Below are 19,065 nucleotides of genomic sequence, written 5' to 3'. Positions count from 1 at the left end.
ATTTGATGTTCTAGGGTTTCAGGATTGTTGATTCTCTGTTTGGCTTAGTTTTTCGGATCTTTGTTGTGGAGGGACGGCGTGGTGCTTCTGCCTAGACCGCCATCTTGCCGGAGACCTCAGCATATACCTGTTTCTTAATGTAGTTATTAATAGCTTATCTTCCTCCCCCAGAAGTATCCTAGTATGAGCAGTACATGCTGTATTTGTCCTACATAAGACCTTTCTCATCTCCTTGACTTGTGTAGCCTTTCCTCCTTGTACTTACATAAAAATCCTTAGTCTCTATCATAGCATTTAACTTACTCTTACTTTTCTGTTTGTGTATCTGTTTCCTTCACTAGATTTTGAACTCCAGGAGGTCATTGTTTATATCTTTTTCATCTTTTTATCACTAATGCCTGTCCTATAGTGGTATTCAGGAAATATGAATGTTGATCAAAAGATGTTTAATAACTTTTTCAGAGGGCATTCCATTCAACTATGTGGCCCACAAGCCTAAAACGTTTACCATCTGACCCTTTACAGAAGAAGTATGCTTTTCTGTAATAGAATAGGAGGACTGATAATTATAATAAAATTATTAATTGCTAATATTTATTGATGCTTACCATACATCAGGCAATATTTTAAATGTATTGCATGTATTAACTCATTGAATCCTCACAACAACCTAATGATTTAGGTGCTCATATTCAAGGCTGCCATATAGGGTTGTGTGGGTTGTGCACTGCACACAAGTGTCTGGCTAGGTGGATGAGTGGGAGCTGAAATCTAGTATGTGTTTACATTTCCTTAGCTGTGTGCATTGGCCCAGGGTTGTGTCTAATGAGAGAGAGGAGTACCTTTTTCCCATAAGAAGATAGCCACTGACCATTTGCGAGCCCATAAGGCTGCATATATCCAGAGGGGACGCTAAAATAGACAGATTTTTCTACTTTGCTGCCCAGAGAGAGGAACATTTTCAAACTTTGCACAGAAGAGCTGTATAGGCAGGCTAATGATCATCTTGCTGATATGTTTCTCATTTTACAGCTGAGGAAACTGAGGTATATATAGAAAGAAAGATTAAGTTATTTACCTAAGATAACACAGTCAGTAAGTGGCAAAGCTTGTGTTTGAATCTAGAAACACTGGCTCAATAATGCATACTAAATGTTAGCATCTTCTGGTGAACCCTCATGGAGCAGTGGTTGCTTGTAGTGAAAACATCAATTTTTAGGTAAGAACTGCACTTCCTAGTAATATTAGCATTCTGAGTATACACTGTGGATAGTACTAGCATACCATGCAACTTACGTAGCGTCTTCAACTCCTTTCTCCCTAAAAATGTTTGCTTAGTGTGCTGAGGAATTTGGAAAGTCCTTTCTGATATAATGAGCCAGTGGAAAAGCATAAATGTGCTTTTCTGGAATTGAATGATAGAAAAACTCTTAAAGATCTTCTATTTTTATATCTGCTATTTTTTACACAGTCTGTCATTATTCTCTTTTTAATTGGTATAAAGAAAAATTAAATTCATTTGTTTTCACAGTACTTCTTATTTCAGAATATAAAATAACGAGGAATATTAAAATATTTCAGTGAATGAAGTAGAAGTAAATGTATCTGTCAGGATGTATGTCGTTTGCATAAAAAGTGTATCTGATCTTTTTGACTCTTATAAGGACATGGTGGAAATGGTTTCTTAAAATTTCAAGATTCTGAAGAAATTACTAACATAGAACTTGCAGATGCTTTTGAACAAATGTGGCAGAAAAGACGGTAATTAGCAAATTCTTTTCATAATATAAATTAGTGCATGATTTTTGCATGGTTAGTAGATTTGTGGCTCTTAATTTATAGGATTTTAACTTATTTTAATTATTCCTTCTTGCATTTTAAATTTGTGTTCATTATTTATACTGACCTAAGGTTTTTTGTTTTTTTTTTTCCCCCAAGAAGAACTCAGGCTTTTTACAGAACATGAAAATAAGGTCAATCTTTTGAGGTTACATCTCTTGTTATTTAGCATTCTTTCCGGAGGAAATAAAAGCCCCTCCAACCAAGTTTCCCATCAGTTATGGGGATTAAGAATTTATATTTATTTTTCCAACTTGTGCCTATAGTAAGGAGCCCTGGTGGCGCAGTGGTTAAGTGCTTGGCTGCTAATGGTTAAGGTTGATGTTTTGAACCCACCAGCTGCTACACAGGAGAAAGATGTGGCAGTCCATAAAGATTTATAGCTTTGGAAACCCTATGGGTTCTATTCTGTCTAAAGGGTTGCTGTGAGTCAGCGGGCAATGGGTTTTGTTTTGTTTTGTTTTGGTACCAATTCTTACTTTCTAGCACATTCTCTGGTTCTTAATATGATAAAAACAAAAAACTAAACCTGTTGCCCTTGAGTTGATTCTGGCTGATGGTGGCCCTGCGTGTTAGAGAGTAGAACTGAACTATATAGGGTTTTCTTGGCTGTAGTCTTTGTGGAAGCAGATCGCCAGGCCTTTCTTATGTAGTGCAGCTGGGTAGGTTCGAACTGCCAACACAATTCTGTTCTGACACACATGGGGTTGCCATGAATCAGATTAACTCGATGGCAACTTTTTTTTTTGTTTGTTTGTTTATTTTAAATTCAGTTATATTTTTATGTGTCTGTCTCTCAGGGTTTTTAAGCATGTTATATATATATATTATATGAACTTAGGTCAGTTTCTAGGACAGCACAGGTGCCAAATAAGTGTTTGAATATTGAATCTTTTTTTGGATTCTGAATCATGTGGCATAGACAAGGGAGGGGGAAAGTATTGGGGCAGCCACTTGAGCACAACTACTCCGTGTTGTTAACTTTTCAAATATCAAATTTCTATTGGGTATTCTGAAAAGTCTTCAAATTTTTAGCTAATGAAATGACTAAGATATGACTTAAACATCTTATGTTATGGAGGTATTAAAAGTGTTAATGTATGATTAACGTCATTATTCATGTCAAGCATATTATCACTTTTTTTTTCAGCTACAATGAGCTACTGTTTATTATTGATACTTGTCAAGGAGCATCCATGTATGAGCGATTTTATTCTCCTAATATAATGGCTCTAGCTAGTAGCCAAGTGGGAGAAGATTCACTCTCGGTAGGTGTATTTTTCTCATTTGTAAATTTCACCGTCTTTGAAATGTGTAGCTATTTCTGAATTACTCGTATGCCATATGACTATATCTGTTATTTCTTATTCTTGGACTTTTTAACACCTTACAAGGAAATGTTAATTACAGTTTAAGCATTGTTTTCTAGCACCAGCCTGATCCTGCGATTGGAGTCCATCTTATGGATAGATACACATTTTATGTCTTGGAATTTTTGGAAGAAATTAATCCAGCTAGCCAAACTAATATGAATGACCTTGTAAGTATTTGCCTGATTTGATTGTAGCATATCAATATGCTAATATTAATGTGATGAATGAAGTCTATTTTTCTGTGTACTCCTAAGGTGCTGTTTCATGTGTTGAATGGTGGCCTTTTAAAATGTTTTGAATCTACTGTTATAGTAGTATTTCTTTCTTTACCACAAAAGATCGAAGCTTTAGCCCAGTTTACTTCCTATTCCTTGAGGTGCTTTCCTGTTTTCATTCATTTGCTTATGCTTTTTTTCCTACCAGAAATGTACTTTTGTTAGTTTCACATGTTGAAATTCTACGTATGCTTCAGGACTCTAATCAGATTCTACTTCATGCAGGAAATTTTCCCTCATTCTTCTCAGTTGGATTGTTTCTTTGTATTTTCCCAGCCCCCGTGGAACTTTCCATCTCTTCTGTAGCATTTACACATTCTTTTATTGAACTTAATGAGTATGAGTGTCTTTTTTAATAGGGATCTCCTGGAAGAGAGAAACCTTATCTTAGATATTTTTGTGTGTCTTACAACTTCTAATATAGGGTTTTGACATCACTTACTGAATTTCAAAAAAAATTCCTGACTTTCTGTGCTGATTGTATCTTTTTAACTAGATCTACTTTGAAGTTGCTGTTGAAAGTAGGCATAATTAAAAGCTGAAATGACAATCCTAGACTGGATAATTATTGTACATCAATGTTTTTCAGTCTTTTTTCCATAAATTTATACCTTGTTCATTCATTCACAAAAATTTCTTGAGTGTTTGCTAAGTGCCAGGCACTGGGTATACCGTAGTGAAAGAGGCAGACACTGTTCCTGCCTTCATGGAGCTTAGGAATGAAGGGGAGGCTGAGCAGGCAGGGCTGTGGACTCTCAGCACCACTTCAGCTAAACAGCTTTGCATTTATCTATTTTATTATGCAGTAAGTTTTGGGATAAGTTTTCATTTAGTAAGGGGGTTTGTGATGGTTAAGACTGTGTGTCAACTTGGGTGGGCCATGATTCTCAGTGTTTGGCAGTTGTATAATGTTGTGATCACTTTCCTGTTGAAATTTGATACGTGATCACCCCAATGATGGAATCAGCTGAGTGGTACTGGCGGGGGCGGGGCCTGTGGCGGCCCACTGCCGCCTCAGCCTTCGTCTCCTCGCCCTCCTCTGCGTACTTCCTTCCTGCTTGCCTTGCCAGGGCTTTTGCTTGTTCTGGATCCTGCAGCTGGCTCCCGTTTGTCTGGCCTCTGGTTCTTGAGACTTGGGCTAGCAGCTTGCTGGCAGTCTTGCGTGCTGATGGTTGATCTTCACAGCCTATTTCAGCACTGCTCTCCAGCCTGCGAATCTTGGGTTCACCAGCCCCTACAACTGTGTGAATCAGGAGAATTTTCTTTCCTTCCTCACGAACTTGAGACTTACACCCTCTTAAAACAGTGTGAGCCATTTTCTTGATGTAAATCTCTCTTTATGTATATATGTGTGTATTATGTGTGTGTGTGTTTATACACATATATACATATACCCGTTACTGGTTTTGCTTCTCTAGAGAACCCAGTCTAAGACAGTGTTCTACTGCAAAAATCTGAAAATCACTTCTATAGGCTCTCAAATTTGATAGAATAAAACCACTTACTATATTTTGAAGGGAATATATTTTGGTATCTATTATATCTTAATATGAATTTGAATATTAAAACTATATAATGATATTTTAACTATAATAAAATTATAGTCACTGTATTAGTTTTCTAGGTCTGCTGTAACAAAATACTTCAAGTGACTTATAAGAATAGAACTTTATTGTCTCACAGTTCTGGTGGCTGAAAGTCCACATCACGGTATCGGCCATGTTGATTCCTTCTGAGGGAGAATCTGTTCCATTCCTCTCTCCTAGCCTGGGAGCCCCAGACGTTCCTTGGTGTGTAGCTTCAGCATCACATCATATCCTTCTTCTGTCTCTCTGTCTCTGTGTATTTTCTCCTCTTTTATAAGGACACCAGTCACATAGGATTAGGACCCACACTACTTCAGTATGACCTCATATTAACCTAACTTAGACATCTTCAAAGACTCTGTTTTCAAACTGGGTCACATTCACAGGTACAGGGGTTAGGACTTCAATAAATCTTTTTGGGGGACACAATTTATTCCTTAACAGTCCACCTAAATTCCAGTTACTTTAATTTTAAAGTTTACTCCCATTTTGGATTATACATAACCCATTACAATCTGTACTGGATTTTTTAAAAACTTAATTATTTTAGAGCAGTTTTAAGTTTATGGAAAAATTGAGCAGAAAGTAAGAGAGTTCCCATATACTTCCCCCTGCTCCCCATACAGTTTTCCCTATAAGTAACATCTTGAATTACTGTGGAACATTTTTTATAATTGATGAACCAATATTGATACATTATTATTAGCTAAAGCCATAGTTCACTTTAGGGTTCACTCTTTGTATTGTACAGTTCTGTTGGTTTTGATGAATGCCTAATGTCACGTATCCACCATCACAATGTCATACAGAATAGTTTCACTTCGCAGTGGTATACCTATTGATCCCTCCACTTTTCCCCTTGAGCCCCTGGCAACTGCTGATCTTTTTACTGTCTCTGTAGTTATTTCCCTATTCTAGAATGTCATATAGTTGGAATCATATTGTTTGTTGCCTTTTTTCCAACTGGCTTTTTTCATTTAGCAATATGCATTTAAGTTTCCTCCATGTCTTTGTGTAGCTTGATACATCATTTCTGTTTATCACTGAAAAATGCTCCGTTGTATGAATTTACCATAGTTTATCCATTCACCTATTGAAGGACATATTGGTTGTTTCCAGTTTCTGTCAATTATGAATAAAGCTGCCATAAACATTTGTGTGCAGGTTTTGTCTGGTCAGATGTTTTCAACTCATTTAGGTAAATATCTAGGAGCACAATTGCTGGATTATATGGTAGGTCTATCTTCTAGCTCTGTAAGAAACTGCCAGACTGTCTTCCAAAGTGGCTGTAGCATTTTGCATTCCTACCAGCAGTGAGTGAGAGTACCTGTTGTTTCACATCCACGCCAGCATCTGGTGTCAGTGTTTTAGATTTTAGCCATTCTAATAGGTGTGTGTCCCTGGGTGGTGCAACCAGTTAATGCGCTTGGCTGCTAACCGAAAGGTTGTAGGTTCAAGTCCACCCAGAGGCACCTTGGAAGAAAGGCCTGACAATATATTTCCAGAAAATCAGCCATTGAAAACCATATGGAGCACAGTTTTACTGTGACACATGTGGGATTGCCATGAGTTAGAATTTCCTGAGGTCTTAAAAGCTTACAAGTGGCCATCCAAGGTGCAATAATTGGTCTCTATTAGCATGGAGCAAATACAGCTGTGTTTTTGATGAGTGGCAAATGCCTCATTTAGTAGGAAGTGAACTTTTTGACCATACGTCAGAGGTATACCTAATATTTCATTCATTTTTAGCTTTTCGATAATACCTATCTGTAGGGACTAGGAAAAAAAATTCCTAGTCTTCATTGAGGAATCTCTTTCAGTTCTTTTGTGTGACATATGATGGAAGAAAATTAAGCTCATTTACTAAATTTTTGTGAAGAGATTTTGACTTGAATGGAATCATAGCTAAATCTGCTCAGTAAAAATTTAAGTTAGGAATTTATTTTATGTATATATATATTTTATTCTAAAAATAAAATGAGAGGAACTGAAATGGTTTCATTTAGAGATAAGAATTCAACAAACGTTTGCATGACTATCATGTAGTTCTTACTTTTCTAGGTTTTTAGAGGCTTCAGACGGAGTTCACACTTGTGAAGGTGTTGTGTGAAACATGGCAAAAAGCCCAAGAGTAAATGTTCTTAAACCAACATGAAGCCCACAGAATTAGTAACTTTATGATGGTAACTGTGAGAAGACATGGGAGAAGAATAGCAAGGCATCTGCTTTTTTTTTTTGCTGTGTTTTATGTTACAATTGGCATTATAGATCTCTAGAAATTGATAGCCCTGAATTTAATATCTGGCTTCTCTGTCTTACAAATTATTGTCATAAATTATTTCTAAAGCTCACTTTTTTCCTCCCCAACATTTTATTATGAATATTTTCAAACAAATAACATAATTGAAAGAATTTTCTGGTGGATATGTATATACCCACCACCTGGAATTTACCATTACCATTGTACTCTGCTGGTAAAACCCAATTTTTATCACGTTACTGCCCAACTTAGGAGTCCCTGAGTGATGCAAACGGTTAAGCACTCAACTGCTAACTAAAAGGTTGACTGTTTGCACCCACCCAGAGATGTGTGGGAAGAAAGGCCTGGCAATCTGCTTCCAAAAGGTCACAGATATGAAAACCATATGGAGCACACTTCTACTCTAACACATATGGGATCACCATGAGTTGGAATTGACTCGAAGGCAACTGGGTGTTTTTTGTTGTTGTTGTTACTGCCCAGCACAACAAATTTCAGTATCTTCCCATTATCTATTGGATAAAACCCAGGTTCTTCAGCCTCTCGTTTAAGGTTTTCCATGATCTGTCTCTGCCTTATCATTGGCCATTACTGTCAGTTTTACTAGTTTAAGGATATGGCCGTAAGGTAATAATGCTCACCAAGTTGCTCATACAGGAACTCCCTGAGAAGCTTTCAGTCTGCCTAGGACTTCAATCTTTGCTTATTTTGTTTTGTCTTTTACTGTTTCTTAAACCTTCCATCTACTTTGTTCTTTCTCTTTGGCACTTTACTTTCTTGAACTTCCTCCCCTCTGCTTTTTTCCCTTTTCTTTACTTCCTAATTTTATATCCTGATCTCTTTGTATTTCCTTGTATTGCTTTTCTGAACAGATAAGGCAAGGATTTGGAGTCAGCTAGATCTGCCACTTGTTGACATTGTGATGTTAGGCAAATTTCTTAATCTTTTTGAGACTTAAAGTGAAGATAATAATTTTGACATACCTCGGAGTAACTGGTAGGCTTAAGTGAGAATACCTACAAATTGCTTAGCACAATGCTTATAACACTGTGTTTCATAAGTTGTAGCTCCTGTGCCCTTTCGCCACCCCTCTTAAGTTGGTAATTACCTATCAGATAGTCAAGTCTCCACAGGTGGGGCCTGTGCCCCTACTGGCAGGACTGTAGTTGTTTCCTGTCATATATACTGTGCTTCAGCTAAACCAGGTTGTTTGTTGTACACGTCTCTGTAGCTGCTCCTTTATTAAGAATGCTCCTGTTTCCTATCTGTAAATCCTACTTTTCTTTCAAAAATTAGCTTAAATTCCACTTCCTCTTTTTTTCCATCCTCAAACTAAAAGAAGTTTGTCTTTCTGAAGTGGAACCTTTTTCTACCTTGTTATGTTTATTCACCTCTAACTAGGCTTAAAGCCTTGAGGACAGGATCATATGTCATCGATCTTTGTATCCTCTATGAAAGGTAACACTATCAACTCTTTTTATGTTATGCAGAGTGGATGAATATGTCTGTCCTTGGTTGTTCCCGGATGTGGAATATCAAGGATAAGATTAACACAAAAATTATTTGAAATCCATATGGCAGTAAAGTTGTGGTTTTCAGAGTATTCTTTGGAGCACTGGAGGATCTGTGGAGGGCCTTGGGTTTATTTACATCCTGGATAAACTAAGAAAGTTATTTGATTTTTTTTGTTTTGTTTTGTTTGTTTTAACGAAGAGAAGTTTACTTCCTCTCAGTCAAAGTAGGCTAAAAGTCCAAATTCAGGGTGTCAGCTCCGGGGGAAGACTTTCTCTCTCTGTCGGCCTTCTCATCAGTGTTCCCCCGGACTAGGAGCTTCTCGGCCCAGTGACCCCTGTCCAAAGGACCTGCTCTGCTCCCTGCACTGCTTTCTAGATGGTATGAGGTCCCCTGGAAGTTATTTGATTTTTAAAACAGTTTACATAGGCTCACAGCAGGAGATCAAGGGGAATATCTAGTGGAGAGGCTGTGCGTCAACTTCCTGTAATCCAGAGCAGCTCACTTCACCTTTTTTTTTTTTTAGCATACTGGGCTACTAAGTAATATTTTATTTGATTGAAAAGTTTGAATGGTAAGTCATGATTACAAAGTGTTTGAAAACCACTCTGGTAGAGCACCCCACTGAGATGGATATAGATGTAGAAAAAAAGGCTATTCTTTTGTTATAGTGCTGTTTGATTTCACCATGAATTAAGAGTTCAATATATATTTTGTAGCATATGATTCAAGAAAGTGAACGTTTTCTTTTTTTTTTTAATTGTACTTTAGATGAAGGTTTACAGAGCAAACAGTTTTCTCATTAAACAATTAATACACATATTGTTTTGTGACATTGGTTGCCAAACTCACTACATGTCAACATTCTCCCCTTCTGGACCCTGAGTTCCCCATTAGCAGCTTTCCTGTCCCCTCCTACCTTCTCATCCTTGCCCTTGGGCTGTTGTGTCCCTTTAGTCTCATTTTGTTTTATGGGGCTGTCTAATCTTTGACTGAAGGGTGGACCTCAGGAGTGACTTCATTGCTGAGCTATAAGGGTGTCTAGGGACCATACTGCTGGGGTTTCTCCAGTCTCAGTCAGATCAGTAAGTCTGGTCTTTTTTGTGTAAGTTAGAATTTTGTTCTACATTTTTTTACAGGTCTGACTGGGACCCTCTATTGTGATCCCTGTCAGAGCAGTTGGTGGTAGTAGCTGGGTACCATCTAGTTGTGTGGGACTCAGTCTGGTGGAGGCTGTGGTAGTTGTGGCCCATTATTCCTTTGGACTAATCTTTCCCTTGTGTCTTTGGTTTTCTTCTATATCCTTTGCTCCAGAAGGGGTGAGACCAGTGGAGTATCTAGGCTGCTCACAAGCTTTTAAGACTCCAGATGTTACTCACCAAAGTAGAATGTAGAATGTTTTCTTTATAAACTATGTTATGCCAGTTGAGCTAGATGTTCCCCAAGACCATAGTCCCCAGAGCCCTCAGCCCAGAAATTTGGTCCCTTAGGGAGTTTGGATGATGTGTCTGTGGAGCTTCCATGACCTTGCCTTGAACAAGTTCTGCTGGCTTCCCCAGTATTGTGTACTGTCTTACCCTTTACCAAAGTTATTACTTATCTATTGTCTGTTTAGTGTTTTTCCCTCCCACTCCTCTCCTCCCTTGTAACCATCAAAGATTATTTCTTATTTTGTGTAAACCTTTTCATCAATTTTTATAGTAGTAGTCTCATACAATATTTGTCCTTTTGTGATTGACCTATTTCACTAAGCATAATGCCCTCCAGATTCATCCATGTTGTGAGGTGCTTTGCAGATTCATCATTGTTCTTTATCATTGCATAGTATTCCATTGTGTGTATGTACCATAGTTTTTTTATCCATTCATCTGTTAATGGGCACCTAGGTTGTTTCAGTCTTTTTGCTATCATGGATAATGCTGCAGTGAACATGGTGTGCATATGTCTATTCATATGACGGCTCTTATTTCTCTAGGATATATTCCTAGGAGTGAGATTGCTGGATCATATGGTATTTCTATTTCTAGCTTTTTTAGGAAGCGCCGTAGTATCGTTTTCCAAAATGGTTGTACCATTTTGCATTCCTACCAGCAGTGCATAAGAGTTCCAATGTCCCTGCAGCCTTTTGTTACTTTGTTTTGTTATATTCTGTTTTTTTTTTTTTTAAATTTGTACCAGTAATGTTGGGGTGAGATGGTATCTCATTGTAGTTTTGATTTGCATTTCTCTAATGGCTAGTGATTGCGAGCATTTCCTCATGTGTCTGTTAGCTGCTTGAATGTCTTCTTTGGTGAAGTGTCTGTTCATTTCCTTTGCCCATTTTTTAATTGGATTATTTGTCTTTTTGTTGTAGAGGTGTTGGATTTTCCTGCAGGTTTTAGAGATTAGGCCTTTGTCAGATTTCTCACAGTGAAAAATTTTTTCCTAGTCTGTGGCTTCTTTTTTTACTCTTGGTGAAGTCTTTTGATGAGCATAAATGTTTAAATTCTAGGAAATCCCATTTATCTAGCTTATCTTCTGGTGTTTGTGTAAGAAAGTGAATGTTTTTGCCCTACATGGCCAGCTTCCCTTTTATTACTGTTATAACGTCTGCATAGCTTTCTTAGAATGTCAAGCATTACAATAATAATAAAACTTTAATCTTTAGAACTATTAGCTTCTTTAAGTTGGAAGAGCCTTAAAAGTACACTACAGTCTACTGTGTTGTATCATTGGTTTAATATATGTAGGTGTATATTTATTATTTATGTATATGTTTTTCAGTTTCAGGTATGTCCCAAAAGTCTGTGCGTATCTACTCCTGGACATCGCACTGATCTTTTTCAGAGGGATCCTAAAAACGTCCTGATAACTGATTTCTTTGGAAGTGTACGGAAGGTGGAAATTACAACAGAGACTATTAGTTTGCAACTGGATTCAGAAATTATGGAAGACAGGTATACATCTTAAATTATTATTTGAGTGGAATACTCTAGTCTCACAATTTATAAAATTTGATGAAGCCTGATATTAAGAGATGAAAGTTGGTGTTTGTAAATGAAATTACACATTTCACTTTATGTAGGCCCTGTGCTTTTCAGATATATGGGCAAAAATTGTAATTATCAGTGGGAAGCCACGATCGTGATTACAATTATATTGGAGTTCCAAAATACAATGCTTGTAGTGGTATGATTTAAGGCTTGCTAAAAAGACCTGACTTCATAACTGGCTGTCTCATAGCCTTACTTTTCTGTCAGTGGAAGTATATGTAATGGTTCAGAAGATCTTTATGAAAGTGCAAGTATGTGAACATTTCAATCCATTTGTACTCATTAACAGGTGTATGTGTACTGTCACCTACTGCAGTAGAAGCTGTTAAGTAATGGGGCGTTGAATAGCGAAGTTGGCAGCTGGGTATTTAGGGTGTAATAAAGGCCCTAGGAATCTGGCACATGCAAAGCAGACAAACATGAAAGGGGGAGGTGAGTTCTAAAAGAATGTAGATGCCGAATACATACTTCAAAGTGTAATATAATGCTTCCATGTTTAGAATTTCCCTGAGCTCCAGCAATCTGATTAGCCTGCTAACTGCCACTTATTTTGGTTCCTGTAGTCTGGGTGGTTGGTGAATTCAGTAAAATTCTAAGCTTTGTTATATGCTCTTAAGAATGTCATTTTGGCACTTAAATTATCTCCCTGTTTTAGTTTGAAAGCGAAGATTGTTGGTGCTGAAGATTGTCTTAATTTATCTTTAGTTTGAGGAGAAAATTATCTTAAGCTTCAAAGCCAGATAACCAACCACTGTTGAATTAGAGCACCCTCTAGTGTTTATAGTAAATTTTATTAAGGATGTTGCTATTTATGAGATGGTTTCATAATTACTGGTATACTTTTATGCAGTTAATTTATGAGAATTAAATTCCCAACCTGGTCCAGGAATTTTTACCTGAATGCTAGAAAATATGTGTAGGTGCTATTTATATGCAAAGATGAACGGCAGGCAGAAGTTTATTTAGAGAAAAGTATATTCAGGAGTGATCAGATATCACAAGAAAACTATTTTATTAAGGAAATTACAGGATAGAATGTATATGTATTTTTTTTCAAATCTTGGGTTAAAAAATCATTGGTTAAAAACAGTGTATTGGTCATTGTTATTAAAATTGGCAGTTGTACTTTTTAAGATATTCTATATATAGTAGGAAAAGAAGGCAGTCTGTTGGTTTAGATTGTCCATGTTTCATGTTTTGTATCCTAGAGTACACTAGACTGAAATCAAATATGATGGATAACTTTAGTTCATAAAATTGACTGGAGGAGCTATATGAAATTCAAATTGTTCTTAATATGTTTCTTAAAACCTAGATATTGAGTAGGGTACAGTCATATAGTGTGTAACAACACTTTGTTTAGGCATATGTCTTGTTAACTGTTAATTTATTTGCAAGAGCAGATGAGATTATATAAGGACTCGTTGTAATAAGCTTGGTTTATTTAATTCCTTTTGAAACTACTTTATAGGAGTACACATAGGTCTACTTTGGATGAGTATGCAGGTAAATAAACAGCCTGCCCTCCTCAAAGAGTTAGGCTTTCTAGAATCTCGTAATAATTCCATGTCAACATACCTTTTACACAGATGACCAGTTTTGTGTCCTTATTGTATAGGGAAAAATAGCTTCCAGCTGGTGAATTAAAAATATTGGCACATTTAGTGTTATAAAATGTAGAAGTGTAAATTCTGTAGGCATTGCCCAAGAAAAAATGGAATCTATGATAACATGGACTCTAAATCCTCAGTTTTTATCCTGGTTGATTAAGCAAAAATTTACCTACTGTAACTTTTACTTTAGGCTTTAAATTTAGGCACTTTGTTCTAACTATGAATTTTTTGTTCTTATAATTTTTGTTATACAGAAATTCGTTCTCTCTTCAGGCAGTCTTTGTTGTTGTTAGGTGCTGTTGAGTCAATTTAGCACTTTAAAACTTGTGAGTTTAGCAGGAAATTTGATGCTTGACCCTTACAGATTTTATTTATAATTCCTATCCTCTGCTTGCCTGTGTTTTTAGATTTTGAAAGGTTTTTGTTTTATGATTTAAAAAAAATTGTATTTTGAACTCCAGGTTTACCCTATGGGATAAAAAAAATTTTCCTGCTTAAGAATGACTCACAAGACCTGCCATTATTTGCTTTTGTATATTTTCCATTTCATCTAAGAATTTTGCTCTAATACGTTTATACCAAAGAGTACAAAGGCCAAGAAATTTGGAAGATAGCTACCTGACCAACCGACTGGAAGAGGTCCATATTTATGCCTATTCCCAAGAAAGGTGATCCAACCGAATGTGGAAATTATTGAACAATATCATTAATATCACATGCAAGTAAAATTTTGCTGAAGATCATTCAAAAGCGACTGCAGCAGTATATCAACAGGGAACTGCCAGAAATTCAAGCTGGATTCAGAAGAGGATGTGGAACCAGGGATATCATTGCTGATATTAGATGGATCCTGGCTGAAAGCAGAGGATACCAGAAAGAAGTTTCCCTGTGTTTTATTGACTGTGCAAAGGCATTCAACTGTGTGGATCGTAACAAATTATGGATAAAATTGCAAAGAATGGGAATTCCAGAACACTTAATTGTGCTGTACATAGATCAAGGGACAGTTGTTTGAACAGAGCAAGGGGATACTGCATGGTTTAAAGTCAGGAAAGGTGTGTATCAGGGTTGTATCCTTTCACCATACTTATTCAATCTGTATGCTGAGCAAATAATCTGAGAAGCTGGACTATATAAAGAAGAAAGGGGCATCAGGATTGGAGGAAGACTCATTACCAGCCTGTGTTATGTAGATGACACAACCTTGCTTGCTAAAAGTGAAGAGGACTTGAAACACTGACTGATGAAGATCAAAGACCTCAGCCTTCAGTATGGATTACACCTCAACATAAAGAAAACAGAAATTCTCACAACTGGACCAATAAGCAACATCATGATAAACGGAGAAAAGATTTAAGTTGTCAGGGATCTCATTTTACTTGGATCCATGATCAACACCCATGGAAGCAGCAGTCAAGAAATCAAAAGATGCATGGCATTGGGCATATCTGCTGCAAAAGACTTCTTTAAAGTGTTGAAAAGCAAAGCTGTCACCTTGAAGACTAAGGTACACCTGACCCAAGCCGTGGCGTTTTCAGTTGCCTCATATGCATTGAAAAGCTGGACAATGAATAAGGAAGAACAAAGAAGAATTGATACTTTGAAATTATGGCGTTGGCGAAGAATATTGAATATACCATGGACTCCCAAAAGAACGAACAAATCTGTCTTGGAAGAACTACAACCAGAATGCTCCTCAGAAGCGAGAATGGTGAGACTACCTCTCACGTACTTTGGACGTGTTATTGGGAGGGATCAGTCCCTGGAGAAAGACATCATGCTTGGTAAAGTAAAGGGTCAACGAAAAAGAGAAATCCTCTCAATGGGGTGGATTGACAAAGTGGCTGTGACGATGGGCTCAAGCATTGCAACGATTGTGAAGATAACGCAGAATCGGGCAGTGTTTCGTTCTGTTGTATGTAGAGTCGCTATGAGTCGGAACCGACTTGATGGCACCAAACAACAACAACAGCTGTCATTTGTTACTCCAAAAGTCTTAGTTTTTACATTTTTTGTCCATTTTTTCTTAAGAGTTTGAATGTTTTGATAGCTGATAAATCATCCATTGATTACTGTTTTGAGAATGAATACTTTTTTGAATGTGCATATGCAATAATTTTGTACTTATAAAACCTGTGTCATAATCTTTGCCTTAAATGGTCTTTCATAAAGATAGTAGATTGTCTGGATCAATTTAGGCATTTAAAAATACATATCTGTAGGGCCAACCCCAGACCCATTGGATCTGAATCTCCTAGGGTGAACCCTGGAGACGGGTTATTTTTAGCAAGTTCTCTAGGTGAGTGTTCTACAGCCAGCCCAGCACTAATCCTGGGACTGATGATTTGGTGTCACTGATGTATAGATATACTTTTCAGGTTATTGCTGGCTGCCATTGAGTTGGCCTCCAACTCATGGTGACGCCATGTGTTACAGGGTAGAACTACTCCATAGGGTTTTCTTGGCTCTAATCTTTACAGAAGCAGTTCAGCAGGCCTATCTTCTGCATAGCTGCTGGATGAGTTCAGATCACCAGCCCTTGGGTTGGCAGCTGATCACAAACCACTTATGCCACCCAGGGAACTTTGCAGGTTGTAGATGTAGGCTATATACTAATTAAATAAAAATAATTTCAATGCTAGTTGTTTATCACTGGATAGGTTATTTTGAGTTGAGGTCCAGGATAATGATTTCCAGCTATCTTTTCCAACCTCAAGGCAGAAAGGCTTGGATGAGTGGATGAGTTGGAGTATGGACTCTTGCATGAGAGATTTCCCTTTGGAAGTCTTCTCTGATAACTAAGAGGCCTGTCGGTCCCTTATATAAACTCGACTTGCCTAGTACCTTGGTGGATTTTTACCCTTTGAGTGGTTGACAGGAAACTGTTTTCCTCTTCTTAAGTATCTTGTGTACTTCAGAAGATAACTTGTAGATAGAGTGGTGCTTTGTGGTTCCATTTCTGATTGTGTACAGGAGAGTGTCAGGGATACAATGAGCCATGAGTACAGTATGTATGATCAAGAAGTCTCTATTTTCATTTCTAATTGGCTATACCAATCATATAAAATCATTAAACCTGTCCCATTAAATTCACATGATAATAGCATCTGTATAGCTTATCACATTGCTTACTTGCACCCCTGCTGAATAGTGAAGCAAACTATTTTTATGCCATTGTTAGTTAGCAGGAGATAGATACCCTTTATACAATCAATTTTGTGACTTGCACAAAAATGACATAGTGGTTATTTATCATAAACTTTAGAGAAAGTTCAGGAATTAAATTCCGGTTCTGTCATTTCTGGGCTCTGAGATCTTAGGTTAATCATGTAACTTCTCTAAATCTTAGTTTGTTATTGTTGTTAGGTGCTGTCGAGTCTGTTTTGACTCATAGTGACCTCATGTGACAGGGTAGAACTGCTTCTGTCACATAGGGTTTTCTTGGCTGTAAACTTTATGGAAAGCAGATCACCAGGTCTTTCTACCATGGAGCCACTGTGTGGGTTCAAGCTGCCAAACTTTCGGTTAGCCACTGAGTTCTTAACTATTCTGGGATCTCTTAGGATTTAACAGATTTCTTCTTCTATAACTCGAGATAATGATAATACATAAGAGCTAAGACAGTGCCTACGGCATAGTGGGTACCCAAAAGATACTGATTTCTTTCTTCTTACCATCTAAATTTTATTGCTGATTATTGAAATTTTTATGATATGAACATTGTGCAAGAAGAGAATATTTATCTGAGATAAACTTTGGAAGAATAAAAACTGTTCCCACCCTTCCCGCTTTAAATACCTGAGCCTAATGATGCCAGTCAAATTTTACTTGTTTGGTTTAAATTTTGTATTTGAAAGACCTGTCCTTATTAATGAATCTTTATGCCCCATTCGCTTTTTAATATTTTGAATCACACACTTCTTTTAATGTGAAGTATCTTAAGTAAAGGAAAAGAAGAAAAGAAAAGAAATAATAGTTTTTTTGAATGTAGACTATTATCATTTATTTATATTCTTGTTTTATTCTTTTATAATTTATCTTGAGCTACTTGGCTTGCTTTCTTTAAAAATTAATCAGTTTTCATATCACACATATGGGAAAGGATACAAAATACAGATGATAGCTCAATGAATTATCACAAAGTGAGCACTCATGTAACCGCTAGAAGAAGAAATATAACAATGCTGGTATACCAGAATCCCCTTTATGTCTGTTTTCAGTCTCTACCCTCTTCCTACTCCTCAAAATTAACCACTGTCCCAACTTTTATGGAATTTTCGTTTTTGCTTTTTGTTTTAGATTTTATCACCTAAGCATGTATCGCTAAAACACTATAGTTTTGCCCATTTTTTTGAATTTTATAATAAGTGTACTTATACAGTATGTGTTTTGCTTCTTTTGGTATTATTATGTTTGTGGGATTCACTTCTGTTTTTCTGTGCGTGTGTAGCTGTAGTTCATTTTTTTAAACTGAGGTATAACTTAAAATAAAATCACCCTTTTTAGTATACAGTTCTGTGAGTTTTTATAAATGCATACAGTTGTATAATTACCATGCCAATCCATCACCACAGGAAATTCCATCATGCCCCTTTTTAGTCAGCCCCCACCTTATCCCTAGAAACCACTGTCCCCATGGTTTTGCCTTTTCCAAAATGTCATGTAAATGGCATCATACAGTTTTATATCCTTTTGAATCTTGCTTCTTTCCTGAGCATAACGCATTTGAGATTCCTCCATGTTGTCATTTGGTAAGTTCATGTTTAACTTTATAAGAAACTTCGAAACTATTTTCCAAAGTGACTGTACCATTTTGCATTCCTACCAGTAATATATGAAAGTTTTAGCTGCTCTACATCCTTGACAGCACTTGATATTGTCTTTTTAACTTTAATAATTCTAGTAGGTGTATACTATCTCATTGTGATTTTAATTTGCATATACCTGGTGACTAAGGATGTTGATCATTGTTTCATGTGCTTATTAGTCATTTGTATGTTTTTCATGATGTCTTCAACTCTTCTGCTTATTTTTTAAAAATTGAATTATCTTCCTACTGAATACAGCATCTGTATATGTCCTGGATACAAGTTCTTTATCAGATATATGTATTGCAAATGTTTTTTTCTCAGTGTGTAGCTTGCCTTTCATTTTCCTTATGCTGTCTTTTGGAGAGTAGAAGGTTTAATGTTGAAGTCCATTTATATATTTTTTTCTTTTATGATTTGTACTGTTTGTGCAAGAGATCTTTGCCTAACTCAGGGTCACAAAAATTTTCTACTGTGTTTTCTTCTAAAAGTTGTATAGTTTTAGCTTTTATGGTCTGTTTTCTAGGTCTGTGGATCATTTTGAATTAATTCTTGACTATGATGTAAGGTAGGGGTTGAGTTTCATTTTTTTCCTGTATGGATATCTACCTCTTCCAGTACCATTTGTTGAAAAGATTATTCATTCCACGTTGAATTACATTGGTGCCTTTGTCAAAAATCCCATGACCATATATGTGTGGGTCTATTTCTGAACTCTGTTCTATTGCATTGAGCTATATATATATATCTTTACATCAGTATCTTAC

At 36.7% G+C, this 19,065-nt stretch overlaps 1 protein-coding gene across 2 annotated transcripts in view; it reads left to right on the top strand.

Moving 5' to 3' along the window:
• PIGK (phosphatidylinositol glycan anchor biosynthesis class K) overlaps positions 1-19,065 on the top strand; it is a 149,756-nt gene that overhangs the window by 50,348 nt on the left and 80,343 nt on the right. Inside the window, exons 6-10 of one of the 2 annotated variants that reach the window (XM_023731188.1) lie at positions 1,665-1,761; positions 2,990-3,107; positions 3,269-3,379; positions 11,609-11,781; positions 13,952-14,141. In XM_023731188.1, coding sequence (XP_023586956.1) covers positions 1,665-1,761; positions 2,990-3,107; positions 3,269-3,379; positions 11,609-11,781; positions 13,952-13,988 — 536 coding nt within the window. In that variant the 3' untranslated portion in view covers positions 13,989-14,141. Of the gene's footprint in view, positions 1-1,664; positions 1,762-2,989; positions 3,108-3,268; positions 3,380-11,608; positions 11,782-13,951; positions 14,142-19,065 lie in introns of those variants that run through there. The other variant, XM_004369073.3, reaches the window with a different exon arrangement.

This window comes from Trichechus manatus, unplaced genomic scaffold (genome assembly GCF_000243295.1).
Source record: "Trichechus manatus latirostris isolate Lorelei unplaced genomic scaffold, TriManLat1.0 scaffold00003, whole genome shotgun sequence".
Taxonomy (NCBI): Eukaryota; Metazoa; Chordata; class Mammalia; order Sirenia; family Trichechidae; genus Trichechus; species Trichechus manatus.
The sequence above is the reverse complement of the archived record's forward strand: the minus strand, read 5'-3'. Positions and strand labels throughout refer to the sequence as shown.